Source organism: Balaenoptera musculus, chromosome 1 (assembly GCF_009873245.2).
Source record: "Balaenoptera musculus isolate JJ_BM4_2016_0621 chromosome 1, mBalMus1.pri.v3, whole genome shotgun sequence".
NCBI lineage: Eukaryota > Metazoa > Chordata > Mammalia > Artiodactyla > Balaenopteridae > Balaenoptera > Balaenoptera musculus.
The window spans coordinates 55,050,190-55,065,688 of NC_045785.1; the positions used below are offsets into that span (position 1 = coordinate 55,050,190).

The window sequence follows — 15,499 nt, forward strand, 5'->3', positions numbered from 1 at the left end:
GATTGGCATCCTCCGGCCGAGCCGGCACCCAGTGAGTTACACCTGTGAAGCGGAGACAACAACCGTCTACGACCGCCCTACGCTTACGCCTCTCACGCCCACTTCACGCACAAGCAACACGGGTGGTCCCAGTAGCTCGTCCAAGTTTGCCTTCAGGTGGGCTGTGGGCTGGTCCTGCAGTGACGCACCGCAGTCGAGAAAGTGCTCAAGTCTTCCTTCTGAAGTCCTTCAGAAGAGTCAGAGGAGAAAAAAAGTCACCGTTATATGTCCAACTTAGAGCCACTTACCTTGGGAGCACACAGCGTTCTGAGGCTCGGTCGAGAAAGCAAGTAATTTATGTCAGTTAACTAGGTGCGGGAAGGTGACCCATAACCTCAGACACCTGCCTCAGAGCGAACCCTAGGAGTGCGGGGACAAGTGCCAGACTCTTTGCTGCCTTATCATGTACAGCAGAGCTTACATCTTGCTGCAAAGAGAATTCCAAGAGTTGAAGAAGAACAATTATGAGGTGAGTACTGGAGACCTGGAGGGTGTGTTTCATTGGAGTACCAATTTTTAAAAGCAGTTTAATCTGTGTTTATTCTATAAGGCATAATTTAGTTAAACATAAGTTGCCACTACAGACTTGTTTAATGAACCTATTTCAGTATAATAATCTACTTCATAATAATAACAACTATTTGTACTTCATAATAATAGTTAACAATATTGAGCACACTATGCTGAGTAATTTATGGGCATTTAAGCCCTGAATATCAGGGTCTATCAGGTAGTAAGTGACTAGTAGGTCCAGGGTTGCACTCATTAATTACAATACTATAAAATAAGTTCGTAATGTTTTGTTTTACCTACCAGAAACCTAAGCCTCAGAAAGGTTCAGTAAATATTTGGCCACAGGATTCCATCACAGGGTTTTCTACTACTTCCTGTCTAGTGCACTTTTTGCCAACTTCTGTTACATATAACACAGAAGCGCCTTTCCCTTATAATTTTAACACAGAGGAAGGCTTTGCCCCGAGTGCCACCAATGAGGTTTCAGTGTTCATAGGCTGTTCAGTGGTTGCCATAGGCTGTTTCATCACATACAATATGGAGAATTTAAAAATGGAAGGGGCTAGGGTGTACTTAGAAAGAATAGAAAGCTGTGCATAGAAAGAGGGTGTAACATGCTTACCAACAGCTGCATAAGGTGTAGTTCAATGGCATTGCTCTGTTTCCACTCCTGCCATAGAAGTATTGCCTTAACAGGAGATGTCGGGAACGATTATTGAGTTCAACAACAAACATCCGAGAGGTATGAAAGTAACATTTGATGTTCTTTCTGCTCCACCTGAATTTTGTGGCTTTCTGTTGAAAGAAAATCTGTTGAAGGGAGAAGTGTTAGGTAAATATAGATAATGTAGATAATAGAGATGTAATGTTTATCCAGACTAGCACTTAACATACCTAATAACTATGTGGTTGCTCAGAAGTATTTATTGACTATATTTAAGTGTATTCCTCAGCATAACCAATAACCTTATTCTATGAAATACATTCTTGTCCCTCCTTTGGAATAATACCTCAAGTGTAGGAATATTTTATTTTTATATATGAGCGTAATTTTAGAGTTGTGTTTTTCTTAATGAAAATTTTTTTAGTTCATGCCTTATATAGCATCCATATGGTTTTTAAAATCTTTGAAGAAATGCATGCTTTCCAACTATTTCTTTCATTTTGAATTTGAGTCTTACATTGTCTATTGTCTTACATAAGCCACACATTCTAGTCTTGACCTTACCGTCCCACTTGTGATTTGCACACTACGGATTTATTTAAAATTTGCTATTGCACGTGTTTTCTGGAATCTATCTTAACTTCTGTGTAATAAGGCAATATATAACACCTTCCCAAAATAAAAAATATTTATCAGAAAAAGAAAACGTAGAGCTTTTGGAATTCATTGTAATCTAATATCTGATTTTCCAAGCTGCAATAAATATTTAATCTTTTTTCTGCTTTAATTTTTCTTAATTAAAGGGTATTACTGGCTTTCCTGTAAGTGAAGATATGATGCAATGGGAAGTTGATATTGAAGGTCTACAGAATACAGTTTGGCATGGTTTGTGCTTTCAAAACCAATTTACTTTTTTAAAAGTCTGTATTATTAGCCTATTTTCTTTAAGGTTGCATTGTATAAATTTTCTAGAATTCCTAAAGTATTTACATGTAATTTTTTCATTATATGGCTTAATTTTTTGCCATTTGTCAACATGGATGGAAATTTCAGGTCTGAATTTTTCTTTATGCCCAATCTTAATGTTACCATGTTTTTAAGAAGCACACACAGGAAAGCATATCAATTGAGAATATCATCTAACAGTCTTCCATGAAATCAGAGAATAGCTAACAGAATGCCTATTGGCAGAAAAATCCCACAATTATGTCTCATGTTTTTCCTCTATGATTTTCCCACAAATTTCCATAAATCAAATTCTCAAGCAGACTAGGCCACTATAAACTTTAATGACCACACACTCTTACAGTTGCGGATTAACAAGATATATTTGTTTAGTGAGGTAGGGGAGAAAAACATGTAAGTGGATAATTACAATAAAATATAACATGTTCTATTATGGATTTTGAATGGAATACCGAGGAGGCAGTGATTAGTTAATTTTGCCTTGGAGAGTCAGGAACAGCTTCCCAAGGAAGTGACACTTGAGTTGGGTCCTAAAGAATGTGTGAGAATTCACCAGGTTTAGAATCAGAAGGAAATCCAGGCAGAGTAAACAGCCTTACATGAGGTGGCAAGAGAGGGTTCTGGAGCAGTGAGTTCAGTAAAGATGAGATACACAGTGAAGGGGCCGGGTGTTAGGGGGACAGAGTCAGTGGGTAGAAAGGACTGGTGGGAATGTGGCTGAAAACATGGAATTAGATTGTGAGGAGTCTATTACACCATCTAGAGGAGTCTAGGCATCCTATAATCCAATTTACTTATTAATACAATAAAACTCTAGGGACCTTGGGGAGGCTCAACTGTAGGAATAAACTTCAGTGTTAGGTTACAGTTAATCAGTTCAACATGACACTTCAGTGAAAATGTTTCTTTTTGTATCACAGGATCATTCTTCCAACTGAGAATAAATTTTACATCGGAGTATAATTTTGTCCCTCCGGTTGTGAAATTTAGAACAATTCCTTTTCATCCAAATGGTAAGGAACAAATGAAATTTTTATCATCACGGGTTCTGTCCCCATTAACCTTGTTCTTTGTTAGTGTTTAATAATGTTTCTTTTTAATTACTTTGTTACGATTATAAAAGTAAGCATGCTTATAGGGGAAAATATTAAAAGGCAGAAAAAAATTATCACCTGAATCCTAATTCAGAGAGATACTCTTCTCTATATTTAACCAAATTTATTTCCTTCTTCTATGTATGCATTTTATCTACATAGTTGAGTTATTACACAAAGTTTTATATATTTTTACTTAAAATGACATAATACATTTATTTCTGCAATATTAAACATTCTTCAAAATATAATTTTTAATGACTGAATGATAAACTTAATTCCTGTATTGTTCAATATTTTAGTTGGATCTAATATTTTACTATAAAAATAATGCACAGACAAATTAACATTTTAGAAAGAAATAAGTTAGATTGCTACTTCAAGTCATATGCGAAGTAAATTCTTGATCGATTACAAATGCAAAAAATTTTAATGCTAAAAAGAAAATCTAATAGAACTTTTATGGGTGTGGTGAGGAAGGCTTTTCTAAAAACAACAAATCCTAGAAACCATGAGAAAAGCATGACACATTAAACTACATAAACTTTTTAAGACTTCTCTATAGCTAACAACATTATAACCAGAGATAAAAATACACTGACTTTTGCAAACAGAGGGAAAATATTTGCAATGCATAAAATAGAATATTTATAATATGTAAAGACCACTTGTGGATCAGTAAGAAAAAACAGAAAGCAACAGAAGAATGGACAAAGGTTATAAACAAGCACTTTTGTTTTCTTAGTGTGGTTTTTTTTGTATTTAAGTATAGTTGATTTACAATTTTGTGTTAGTTTCAGGTGTACAGTAAAGTGTTTCTGTTATATATGTAGTCTTTTTCAGATTCTTTTCCCTTATATGTTATTACAAAATATCGAATATAGTTCTCTGCACTATATGGTAGGTCCTTGTTGGTTATCTGTTTTATATACAGTAGTGTGTATATGTTAATCCCAAATGCCTAATTTGTCCCTCCCCCTGCTTTCCCTTTTGGTAACTATAAGTTTGTTTTCTATGTCTATGGGTCTATTTCTGTTTTGAATATAAGTTCATTTGTACCATTTTTTTTTAAGATTCCACATATAAGTGATATCATATGATATTTGTCTTTCTCTGTCTTGCTTACTTCACGTAGTATGATGATCTCTAGGTCCATCCATGTTGCTGCAAATGGCATTATTTCATTCTTTTTTAATGGCTGAGTAGTATTCTATTGTATATGTATGCCACATCTTCTTTATCCATTCATCTCTCTTTTTTTTTTTTTTTTCTTATCCATTCATCTCTTGATGGACATTTAGGTTACTTCAATGTCTTGGCTATTGTAAATAGTGCTGCAGTGAACATTGGGGTGCATGTATCTTTTTGAATTATAGTTTTCTCTGGGTATATGCCCAGGAGTGGGATTACAGGGTCATATGGTAGCTCTATTTTTAGTTTTTTAAGGAAGCAGCATACATTTCTCCATAGTTGCTGTATCAATGTACATTCCCAACAACAGTGTAGGAGGGCTCCGTTTTCTCCACACCTTCTCCAGCATTTATTGTTTGTACACTTTTTCATGGTGGTCATTCTGACTGGTGTGAGGTGATACCTCAACGTAGCTTTGATTTGCATATCTCTAATAATTAGCAATGTGGAGCAGTTTTCATGTGCGTGTTGGCCATATATAAGTCTTCTTTGGAGAACTGTCTATTTAGATCTCATGCCCATTTTTTGATTGGGTTGTTTGTTTTTTTGATGTTGAACTGTAGAGCTGTTTGTATACTTTTATGATTAATCCCTTTTTGCTCACATCATTTGCAAAATTTTCTCCCATTCTGTAGGTTCTCTTTTTGTTTTGCTTATGGTTTCCTTTGCTGTGCAAAAGCCTTTAAGTTTAATTAGGTCCCATTTGTTTATTTTTGTTTTTATTTCCATTACTCTAGAAGACAGATCCAAAAAGATATTGCTGAGATTTATGTCAAAGAGTATTCTGCCTATGTTTTCCTCTAGGAGTTTTAGAGTATCCAGTTTTACATTAGGTCTTTAATCCATTTTGACTTTATTTTTGTGTATGGTGTTAGAGAGTGTTCTAATTTGATTCTTTTACATGTAGCTGTCCAGTTTTCCAAGCACCACTTATTGAAGAGACTATCTTTTCTCCATTGTATATTCTTGACTCCTTTGTCATAGATTAATTGACCATATGTGTGTGGGTTTATTTCTGGGCTTTCTATCCTGTTCCACTGATCTGTATTTCTGTTTTTGTGCCAGTCTGATACTGTTTTGATGATTGTAGCTTTGTAGTATAGTCTGAAGTCAGGGAGCCTGATTCCTCCACCTCTGTTTTTCTTTCTCAAGATTGCTTTGGCTATTTGGGGTCTCTTGTGTTTCCATACAAATTTAAAAATTTTTTGTTCTAGTTCTGCGAAAAATGCCATTAGTAATTTGATAGGGATTGCATTAAATCTGTAGACTGCCTTGGGTAGTATAGTCATTTTGACAGTATTGATTCTTCCAGTCCAAGAACACATCTGTTTGTGTCATCTTCAATTTCTTTCATCAGCGTCTTATAGTTTTCAGAGTACAGGTCTTTTGCCTCCTTAGGTAGGTTTATTCCTAGGTATTTTATCCTTTTTGATGTGATGGTAAATGGGATTATTTCATTAGCTTCTGTCTGATATTTCATTGTTAGTGAATAGAAATGCAACAGATTTTGGTGTATACATTTTGTATCCTGCAACTTTACTGAATTCATTGATGAGCTCTAGTAGTTTTCTGGTAGTGTCTTCAGGATTTTTTATGTATAGCATCATGTCATCTGCAAACACTGACAGTTTTACTTCTTCTTTTCCAATTTGTATTCCTTTTATTTCTTTTTCTTCTCTGATTGTCGTGGCTAGAACTTCCAAAACTATGTTGACTAAAAGTGGCGAGAGTGGACATCCTTGTCTTGTTCCTGATCTTAGAGGAAATGCTTTCAGCTTTTCATGGCTGAGTATGATGTTAGCTGTGGGTTTGTTATATATGGCCATTATTATGTTGAGGTAGGTTCCCTCTATGCCCACTTTATGGAGAGTTTTTATCATAATTCGATGTTGAATTTTATCAAAAGCTTTTTCTGCATCTATTGATATGATTATATGGTTTTTATTCTTCAATTTGTTGATGTGGTGTATCACACTGAATGATTTGTGGGTATTGAAAAATCCTTGCATCCCTGGGATAAATCCCACTTGATCCAGTGTGTATAATTTTTATAATGTATTGTTGGATTCAATTTGCCAGTATTTTGTTAAGGATTTTTGCATCTAGGTTCATCAGTGATATTGGCCTGTAATTTTCTTTTTTTGTGAAATCTTTGCCTGGTTTTGGTGTCACAGTGATGGTGGCCTCATAGAATGAGTTTGGAAGTGTTCCTTCCTCTGCAACTTTTGGAATAGTTTCAAAAGGAAAGGTGTTAACTCTTCTGTAAGTGTTTAATAGACTTCGCCTGTGAAGCCATCTGGTCCTGGACTTTTGTTTGTTGGGAGTTTTTAAGTCACAGTTTCAATTTCAGTACTTGTAATTGGTCTATTCATATTTTCTATTTCTTCCTGGTTCAGTCTTGGGAGATCATACCTTTCTAAGATTTGTATGTTTCTTCTAGGTTGTCCATTTTATTGGCGTATAGTTGCTTGTAGTAGTCTCTTATGGTGCTTTGTATTGCTGTGGTGTCGGTTGTAACTTCTCCTTTTTCTTTTCTGATTTTATTGATTTGGGCCCTCTCCCTTTTTTCCTTATGAGTCTGACTAAAGGTTTATCCATTTTATTTATCTTTTCAAAGAACCAGATTTTAGTTTCATTGATCTTTTCTACTGTTTTCTTAGTTACTATTCCATTTATTTCTGCTCTGATCTTTATGATTTCTTTCCTTCTGCTAATTTCGGGTTTTGTTTGTTCTTCTTTCTTTAGCTGCTTTAGGTGTAAGGTTAGGTTGTTTATTTGAGATTTTTCTTGTTTCCTGAGCTCAGGTTGTATCACTGTAAATTTCCCTCTTAGAACTGTTTTTGCTACATTCCATAGGTTTTGGATCATTGTGTTTTTGTTTTCATTTATCTCTAGGTACTTTTTTGATTTCCTCTTTGTTTTCTTCAGTGATCCATTGGTTGTTTAGTAGAATATTGTTTAGCCTCCACATGTTTATGTTTTTTTGAAGTTATTTTCTTGTAGTTGATTTCTAATCTCATAGTCTTCTGGTCGAAAAAGATGCTTGATATGATTTCAGTTTTCTTAAATTTACCAAGACTTGCTTTGTGCCCCAGCAAGTGATCTATCCTGGAGATGGTTCCATGTGTACTTGAAAAGACTGTGTATTCTGCTGCTTTCAGATGGAATGCTCTATAAATATCAATTAAGTCCATCGGCCTAATGTGTCATTTAAGGCCTGTGTTTCCTTATTGATTTTCTATCTGGATGATCTGTCCATTTATGTAAGTGGGGTGTTAAGCTCTCCCACTATTATTATGTTACTGTCAAGTTCTCCTTTTATGTCTGTTAACATTTGCCTTATATATTGAGGTGCTCCTGTGTTGGATGCATATATATATATACAATTGTTATATCTTCTTCTTGGATTGTTCCTTTGGTCATTATGTACTGTCCTTCTTTGTCTCTTATAACAGTCTTTATCTTAAAGTCTATTTTGTCTGATATAAGTGTTGCAACTCCAACTTTCTTTTGATTTCCATTTGCATGGAATACCTTTTTTCATCCCCTCATTTTCAGTCTGTATGAGTCCCTAGATCTGAAGTGAGTGTCTTATAGACAGCATATATTTGAGTCTTGTTTTTGTACCCATTCAGCCAGTCTGTGTCTTTTGGCTGGAGCATTTAATCCATTTACATTTAAGGTAATTGTCAGTATGTATGTTCTTATTGTCATTTTGTTAATTGTTTTGCATTTGTTTTTATAGGTCTTCTTTCTTCCTTTACTCTTTTTTTAAAATATTTTATTGAAGTATAGTTGATTTAAATGTTGTGTTAATTTCTGCTGTACAGCAAAATTATTCAGTTATGCATTTATATATTCTTTTGCTTACTGTTTTCTATTATGGTTTATCACAAGATATTGAATATAGTTCCCAGTGCTATACAATAGGACCGTGTTCTTTATTTTCTTTCTTCTTTTGTTCTCTTCCCTTGTGATTTGATTATCTTTAGTGTTATGTTTGGTTATCTTATTTTTTGTATATATATATATTATAGATTTTTGGTTTGTGGTTCCATGAGGTTTTGATATAGCATTCTATACATATACATGATTATTTTAAGTTGCTGATCTCCTAATTTCAAATGCATTTCAAATATCTTGCATTTGTACTCTTCTTCTCTCATGATTACTAGTTTAGAGATCATATTTGTGTGTGGATGATTTCCTATCTTTACTGTATGTTTGCTTTTATGGGTGAGCTTTCCCATTTTGTAATTTTCTTGTTTCTAGTTGTGGTCTTTTCTTTTCCACCTAGAGAAGTTTCTTTAGGATTTGTTTTAAACCTGGTTTGGTGGTACTGAATTCTTTTAGCTTTTGCTTGTCTGTAAAGCTTTTGATTTCTCAGTCAAATCTGAACAAGAGCCTTGCTGGGTAGAGTATTCTTGGTTGTAGGTTTTCCCCTTTCAACACTTTAAATATATTGTGCCACTCCCTTCTGGCCTGCAGAGTTTCTGCTGAACAGTCAGCTCAACCTTATGGGGATTCCCTTGTTGCTTTTAATATTTTCTCTTTATCTTTAATTTTGGTCAGTTTGATTACTATGTGTCTTGGTGTATTTCTCCTTGAGTTAATCCTGTATGGGCCTCTGCGCTTCCTGGACTTGGGTGCTGTTTCCTTTCCTTGTTGCTTTTAATATTTTCTCTTTATCTTTAATTTTGGTCAGTTTGATTACTATGTGTCTTGGTGTATTTCTCCTTGAGTTAATCCTATATGGGCCTCTGCGCTTCCTGGACTTGGGTGCTGTTTCCTTTCCCATATTAGGGAAGTTTTTCAGTTGCTATCTCTTCAAATATTTTCTCAGTCCCTTATTCTCTCTCTTCTTCTAGGACCCCTATAATGTGAATGTTGGTGCGTTTGACATTGTTCTAGAGGTCTCTTAAACTGTCCTCATTTCTTTTCATTCTTTTTTCTTTATTCTGTTCTGTGGCAGTGATTTCCACCACTCTGTCTTCCAGCTCACTTATCTGTTCTTCTGCCTCATTTATTCTGCTATTGATTCCTTCTAGTGTATTTTCCATTTCAGTTATTGTATTCTTCAATACAATATTGTATTCTTCTTGGTTGTTCTTTATATTTTCTAATTCTTTGTTAAAACCTTCCTGTAACTTCTCACTCTGTGCATCCATTCTTTTCCTGAGCTCTTGGATCGTGTTTGTGATCATTACTCTGAACTCTTCCTTGCGTAGATTGCCTATCTCCATGTCACTTAATTCTTCTTCTGGGGTTTTATCTTTTGCTTTCATCTGGAACCTCTTCCTCTGCTGTCTCATTTTGTCTAAATTTCTATTTCTATTTTTATGTATGTGGAAGGTTGGTTATGTTTCTCGACCTTGGAAAAGTGGCCCTCTGTAAGGGATGTCCTTTGTATCCCAGAAGTACACTCCCCTCTTGTTTTCCAAGGGCCAGGGACCAGCTGGTCCCAGGGTAGTTTCTGACTTGCATTTGTGGACTCAGTTCCGCAGGCTGCTGCATCATTGTTTTCTTGTTTCTGGTGTCCACGCCCTGGTGGGTGAGGCTGTTGATGGACACTTGGATTGCTTCTGTATCTTGGCTATTGTAAATAGTGCTGCTGTGAATATTGGAGTGCGTGTATCTTTTTGAATTAGTGTTTTCATTTTTTCTGGATATATACCCAGGAGTAGAATTGCTGGATCATATGGTAGGTCTGTTTTTAGTTTTGTGAGGAAACTTCGTACTGTTTTCCATAGTGGCTGTACCAATTTACATTCCCACCAACAGTGTATAAAGGTTCTCTTTTCTCCACATCCTTGCCAACATTTGTGATTTGTAGACTTGATGATAGCCATTCTGACAGATGTGAGGTGATATCTTGTTGTTTTGATTTGCATTTCTCTAATAATTAGTGATTTGAACATCTTTTCATGTGCCTGTTAACCATTTGTATGTCTTCTTTGAAAAGATGTCTGTTCAGGTCTTCTGCCCATTTTTTGATTGCTTTGTTTGTTTTTGATATTGAATCGTGTGAACTGTTTGTATATTGTAGGTATCAACCCCTTGTTGGTAACATCATTTGCAAATATTTTCTCTGATTCCGTAGGTTGTCTTTTCATTTTGTCAGTGTTTCCTTTGCTATGCAAAAGCTTTTAAGTTTAATTAGGTCCCATTTGTTTATTTTTGCTCTTATTTCTTTTGCCTTAGGAGACCGATCCAAGAAAATATTACTATAATTTATTTCAAAGAGTATTCCACCTATGTTCTAGGAGTTTTACAGTTTCTGGTCTTACATTTAGCTCTTTAAACCATCTTGAATTTAATTTGTATATGGTGTGAGGGAATGTTCTAATCTCATTGTTTTGCATGTGGCTACCCAGTTTTCCCAGCACCACTTGTTGAAGAAACTGCCTTTTCTTCATTGTATATTCTTGTCTCCTTTGTTGTAGATGAATTGACCATAGTGCATGGATTTATTTTTGGGCTCTCTGTTCTGTTCCATTGATTTATGTGTCTGTTTTTGTGTCAATACCATGATGTTTTGATTACTGTAGCTTTCTAGTATAGCCTAAAGTCTGGGAGGGTTATACTTCCAGCTTTGTTCTTTTTTCTCAAGATTGCTTTGTGGCTCCATATGAATTTTAGGATTATTTGTTCTAGTTCTGTGAAAAATGTCCAGGGTATTTTGATAGGGATTGCATTAAATCTGTAGATTGCTTTGGGTAGTATGGCCATTTTAACAATATTAATTCTTGCAATCCAAGGGCATGGGATATTGTTCCATTTCTTTGAATCATCTTCATTTTCCTTCGTCAGTGTTTCATAGTTTTCAGGGTATTGGTCCTTTACCTCTTTGGTTAAATTTATTTCTAGGGGTTTTTCTTGCTGCTATTTTAAATGGGATTTTTTTTCTTTTTTACTTTCTCTTTCTGATATTTACATCATCAGTGTATAGAAATGCAATAGATTTCTGTATATTAATCTTTTATCCTGCAACCTTGCCGAATTCATTTACTAGTTCTAATAGTTTTGGGGTGGAGACTTTAGGGATCTATATAAAGAATATGCTTAATATTCTTATTAATATTTAATTAATAAAGATTTTGTTTCCAGCAACAATGTTAGAAATAGGGAAAAGAGAAATAACTCCAATGTCCATTAATATAGGAATTTTTAAGTAAAATATCTTACAGCTATATACATTGCTTTTAAACATAGCAAGGAAGATATATGAAGACTTTACTCTTTGGTCATTCTTGTGCCCTAGAATCTTCACTACCTGGCATATTGTTAGTGCTCAAATATTTTTTGAATAAACATGTCCAGAAATACATTGACAATTTACTATTAAATGAAAAAATACTTTGAAGAATAAAATGTAAAATATAATTCTATTTAATAAAAAACCCCAAAAACTACACACACACACACACACACACACACGTGTGTGTGTGTGTGTGTGAGTGTATTTTTTTCCAAATACTGACTTAGTTAATTAACTGTGTTAGGGCATAGGCCAACCTTTCATATATCTTTCCAATTTATATATTGATGTAATGGAACAAAGCTGGCAGGGAGGTTTTGCCATCCTCAATGTGTGGGTTCCATTTCTGGACCTAAGACATTTACTCTGTCACTATTTCCAGCCAGTGGTAAAGGGAGAGAAAAAAAGAAGAGGGCAGAACAGCTTCCTTAAGAAAATATGATCCAGAAGGTGCACACTTTACTTCTGCCGATGTCTCATGATTAAGACGTAGTCACACAGCCACATCTTGTTAGAGGAAAGGCTGGGAAAATGTGGGCAACTATGTATTCTTCTAAAACCACATGGGGGAATGGGGATGGGGCAGGCATCAAGTTTCTTATTATAGAGAGAAGAAATGGAGGAAAGGAAGAGCAAATACTGGAGGACCATGAATAGTGTGCACAAAACTTTTTATACCATCATCTTTTCTTTCACTACTGAGTCATAATTTCACTTGTAACTTACAACAGTTTTAATACCAACTAGGATTTGTTTCTAAATTCTTTTATCGCATTGTTCACTCAAATCTTGTGTCCATTGTGCTGTTACTATTATTGTAGTTTTACAATACAATGTACCAAATCAAACACCCCTCTTTTCACCTTTTCAAAATTTTCTTCCCAGGTCTTACCTTTTTATTGCAAGATTTTTCTATTGGAATATAAATGTTTTTCTTATTCATTTACAAAAATTATTTATACATTAATAAAAGTATTATTAATAATGATAGCTGTCATTTTTTGAGGATCCGCTATGTGCCAGGTACTCTATTAAGGGCTTTATTTTTTAAATTCTTTTCAGTGAAAGTAGGTACTTCAGTCATATCCCCATTTCATATACTAAGCAAGTGAGACCTAGAGAGGTAAAGTTAATTGCTCAACGTCACACAGCTGATAAGTGGAGGGGTCAACTGTCAAATCTGTGTGTCTGACACCAAAGTCCATGCTCTAACAGCTGCTCTGTATTAAGTGTCTGTCACATTCAATGCAAATAATTTTCCTGCTTTGTCATTTGCTTTCTAACTTTGCTATGACATGTTGATGTTCATAAGTTTTAAATAATAATTTTATGTATTAATATTAATGTATTATTTTAATACAGTAGACCCACATACTGGCCGTCCCTGTATAGATTTTTTGGACAACACTCATAAGTGGAATAGAACCTATACATTGAGCAGCATCTTACTTACCCTCCAGGTAAGAACAGATTAATATAATGCTGTCTTTAATACTTTTAATTACCCCAATTACTCAAAGTATAATGAATAAAATGTACAATGCATAGTTAAATGTTTAAAGGATTTGAGTAAGCTTATATAAATCAATAACATTTCTATATCAAGACTGTAAAATGGAACTTGAATTATAAAAACTATTATTTTTAAAGTGAAATCGATAGATTAGGCCCTTTCCAACCAAAGAATATGTATTTTATAAAAGAAGAAAAGAACTGTTTGGATGGTTTCAACTCTGGAAATACAGTCTTGGGTTTGCTTTTGGCTCCTAACTTCACTTTATAATGTTGAACAGGCCTTTTGGATCTTTCTGCATTCATGAACCTTGCCTTCCTCCGAGAGGTGAATCGAGTGACTACAATGTAAAATGTTCAGCTTTATCCTTTGTTTCTGACAGTACGAGAGACCTGCTTTTATAAGCTTTCATATCAAACCCAGTGAACAATTAAACCAGGAATTTCCTCCTCTCCTCAGTAGATGCCTGTTTCTAGAATGCACCCTTCACCTCCTAGATCCATGGTCTTTAGAAGCATGCCTCAGTGTTGTGTTATTCCCGACCCACAAAGAGCCTCCCTTCTCATCCTGAAATGCTAAGATAAATGATTTGAGTGGCACTTGCTTTGACCACTTATATCTGGCTCAGCGAGATTCTATCCACTAGATTCTGTCCACGATATTCTATCTATTTATCATTGATAATATGTGGAGATAAACTATTAAATTTTGATCATCTGAAATACCTGGAGAATAAAGTATTCTGGCTTAATTGAATTTTCTCTGTAACATAGAATTATAACACAAATTTCATCTCTCCCATTTCTTGTTTTTGAAAATAAAACTAATCATTAACTTTCTGTCTAGTCATCTTAGTATGCTGAGTAAAATTTAATATTTTTAAAAATTCAATGTTCAATTTATTTATTTATTTATTCATTCTACAAATATGTGTTGAGCATATATAGCAGTGCCAGGCCATGTTGGGAGAGTGATTGGAGCAAGAACTTTGAGGAAGTAAGTGAGCATGTTGTGCAGAGATTTGTGGTTGATCTTTTGGATTCCTTCAAACTGAGTCATCCTATCTCTTCCACCCAAATAGGATTGGCCTTAAAAATAGTAAAAATGAATGTTCTCAGGAATGTAATGAGTGAGGGCAAACCAGAATGAAATGGTGAAAATTTTGAATAGCAGAATAATTTAATAAAAGGTACATTGGGGGCTGTAAGTTTAGATAGCTTGGCTTCACATCTTGGTTCTGCCACTTAATACCTTTGCAATGTTGGACAAGTTTCTTTACTTCTCATTGCCTCAGTTTCTTCATCAGTAAAATGGGGCTGTTAGTAGCTACCTCATATAACTTGTGAGGACTAAATGAATAAATACATGTAAAGTACTTAGAACCATGAGTTGTCCAAGAAAAGAATTCAATAAAATCTAGTTAATATTTTGATTGTTCTTAGTTTTAACCTGTAATACAAAATGACAACAAAGTGTTGCCAAATATATCATGGAAAGCCAGTAGATTACACAGTTGTTTTTATTTTTCAAATAGATTTATAAAACAAATATGCCCACATTAGAGAAGATTTTTAAGATAGTGGAAAGGAAAAGAAAATCACTGGTAATCATAAAGAAAATTCCTTACCCTATTGTTATTAGCATTTTCTTCTAATTTTGTCTCCTGTGTTTCGGTTTTAAATCTTCAGTTCCACATTTCCTGCAGGGTCAAGCCCAAATTCTGTTGCCTGACAAATGATGATCTACTTCTCACACCTCGGCTTTAACTCTCCCAAACACACTGTGGGATCCTGCTCCTATTCATATCTTCTTTTTTTTTCACTCACAGTGCTTGGTTCAATTCAGGTTAAAAAGCATTTATAGAGTTCTAAACTCTAAAGTTACAAACCCAAGTCAGTCTTGCACCTTAAAAAGTGCTCAGTCCAGTTCCCCATCTGACTAGCAACCCATTTTATTCCCTCTTTCTCAGTCTGTTCAGCAAGCGGCTGCTCATATTGTAAGAGTCGGGTCAAAAGAGCCCTCCTCTGCAATGCCTTTCCTGATTTCCTTTCCTAGGTGAAATTGATGGCTTTGGTTTTGGGGGGAAGGAGGTTTTCTTTGCAAAGTGGTACCCTAAGCAAATCTCTATGAGAGCACTATAATGCTCTAATGCGTATACTGTTTCCTTATCTGTCTTCCCCTATTGGACTATAAGCTCCCTGAGGTCAGGAAACAAGTCTAATTTGTGTGATAGGTACTAAGTAACATGATTGAAGCAACAA

General features: G+C 34.8%; 1 protein-coding gene across 2 annotated transcripts in view; it reads left to right on the forward strand.

Annotated features, from left to right (window-relative positions):
• UBE2U (ubiquitin conjugating enzyme E2 U) overlaps positions 1 to 15,499 on the forward strand; it is an 81,973-nt gene continuing 66,474 nt past the window's right edge. Inside the window, exons 1-4 of one of the 2 annotated variants that reach the window (XM_036872565.1) lie at positions 1 to 508; positions 2,020 to 2,101; positions 3,103 to 3,195; positions 13,088 to 13,185. In XM_036872565.1, coding sequence (XP_036728460.1) covers positions 443 to 508; positions 2,020 to 2,101; positions 3,103 to 3,195; positions 13,088 to 13,185 — 339 coding nt within the window. In that variant the 5' untranslated portion in view covers positions 1 to 442. The remainder of the gene's footprint in view (positions 509 to 2,019; positions 2,102 to 3,102; positions 3,196 to 13,087; positions 13,186 to 15,499) is intronic. The other variant, XM_036872570.1, reaches the window with a different exon arrangement.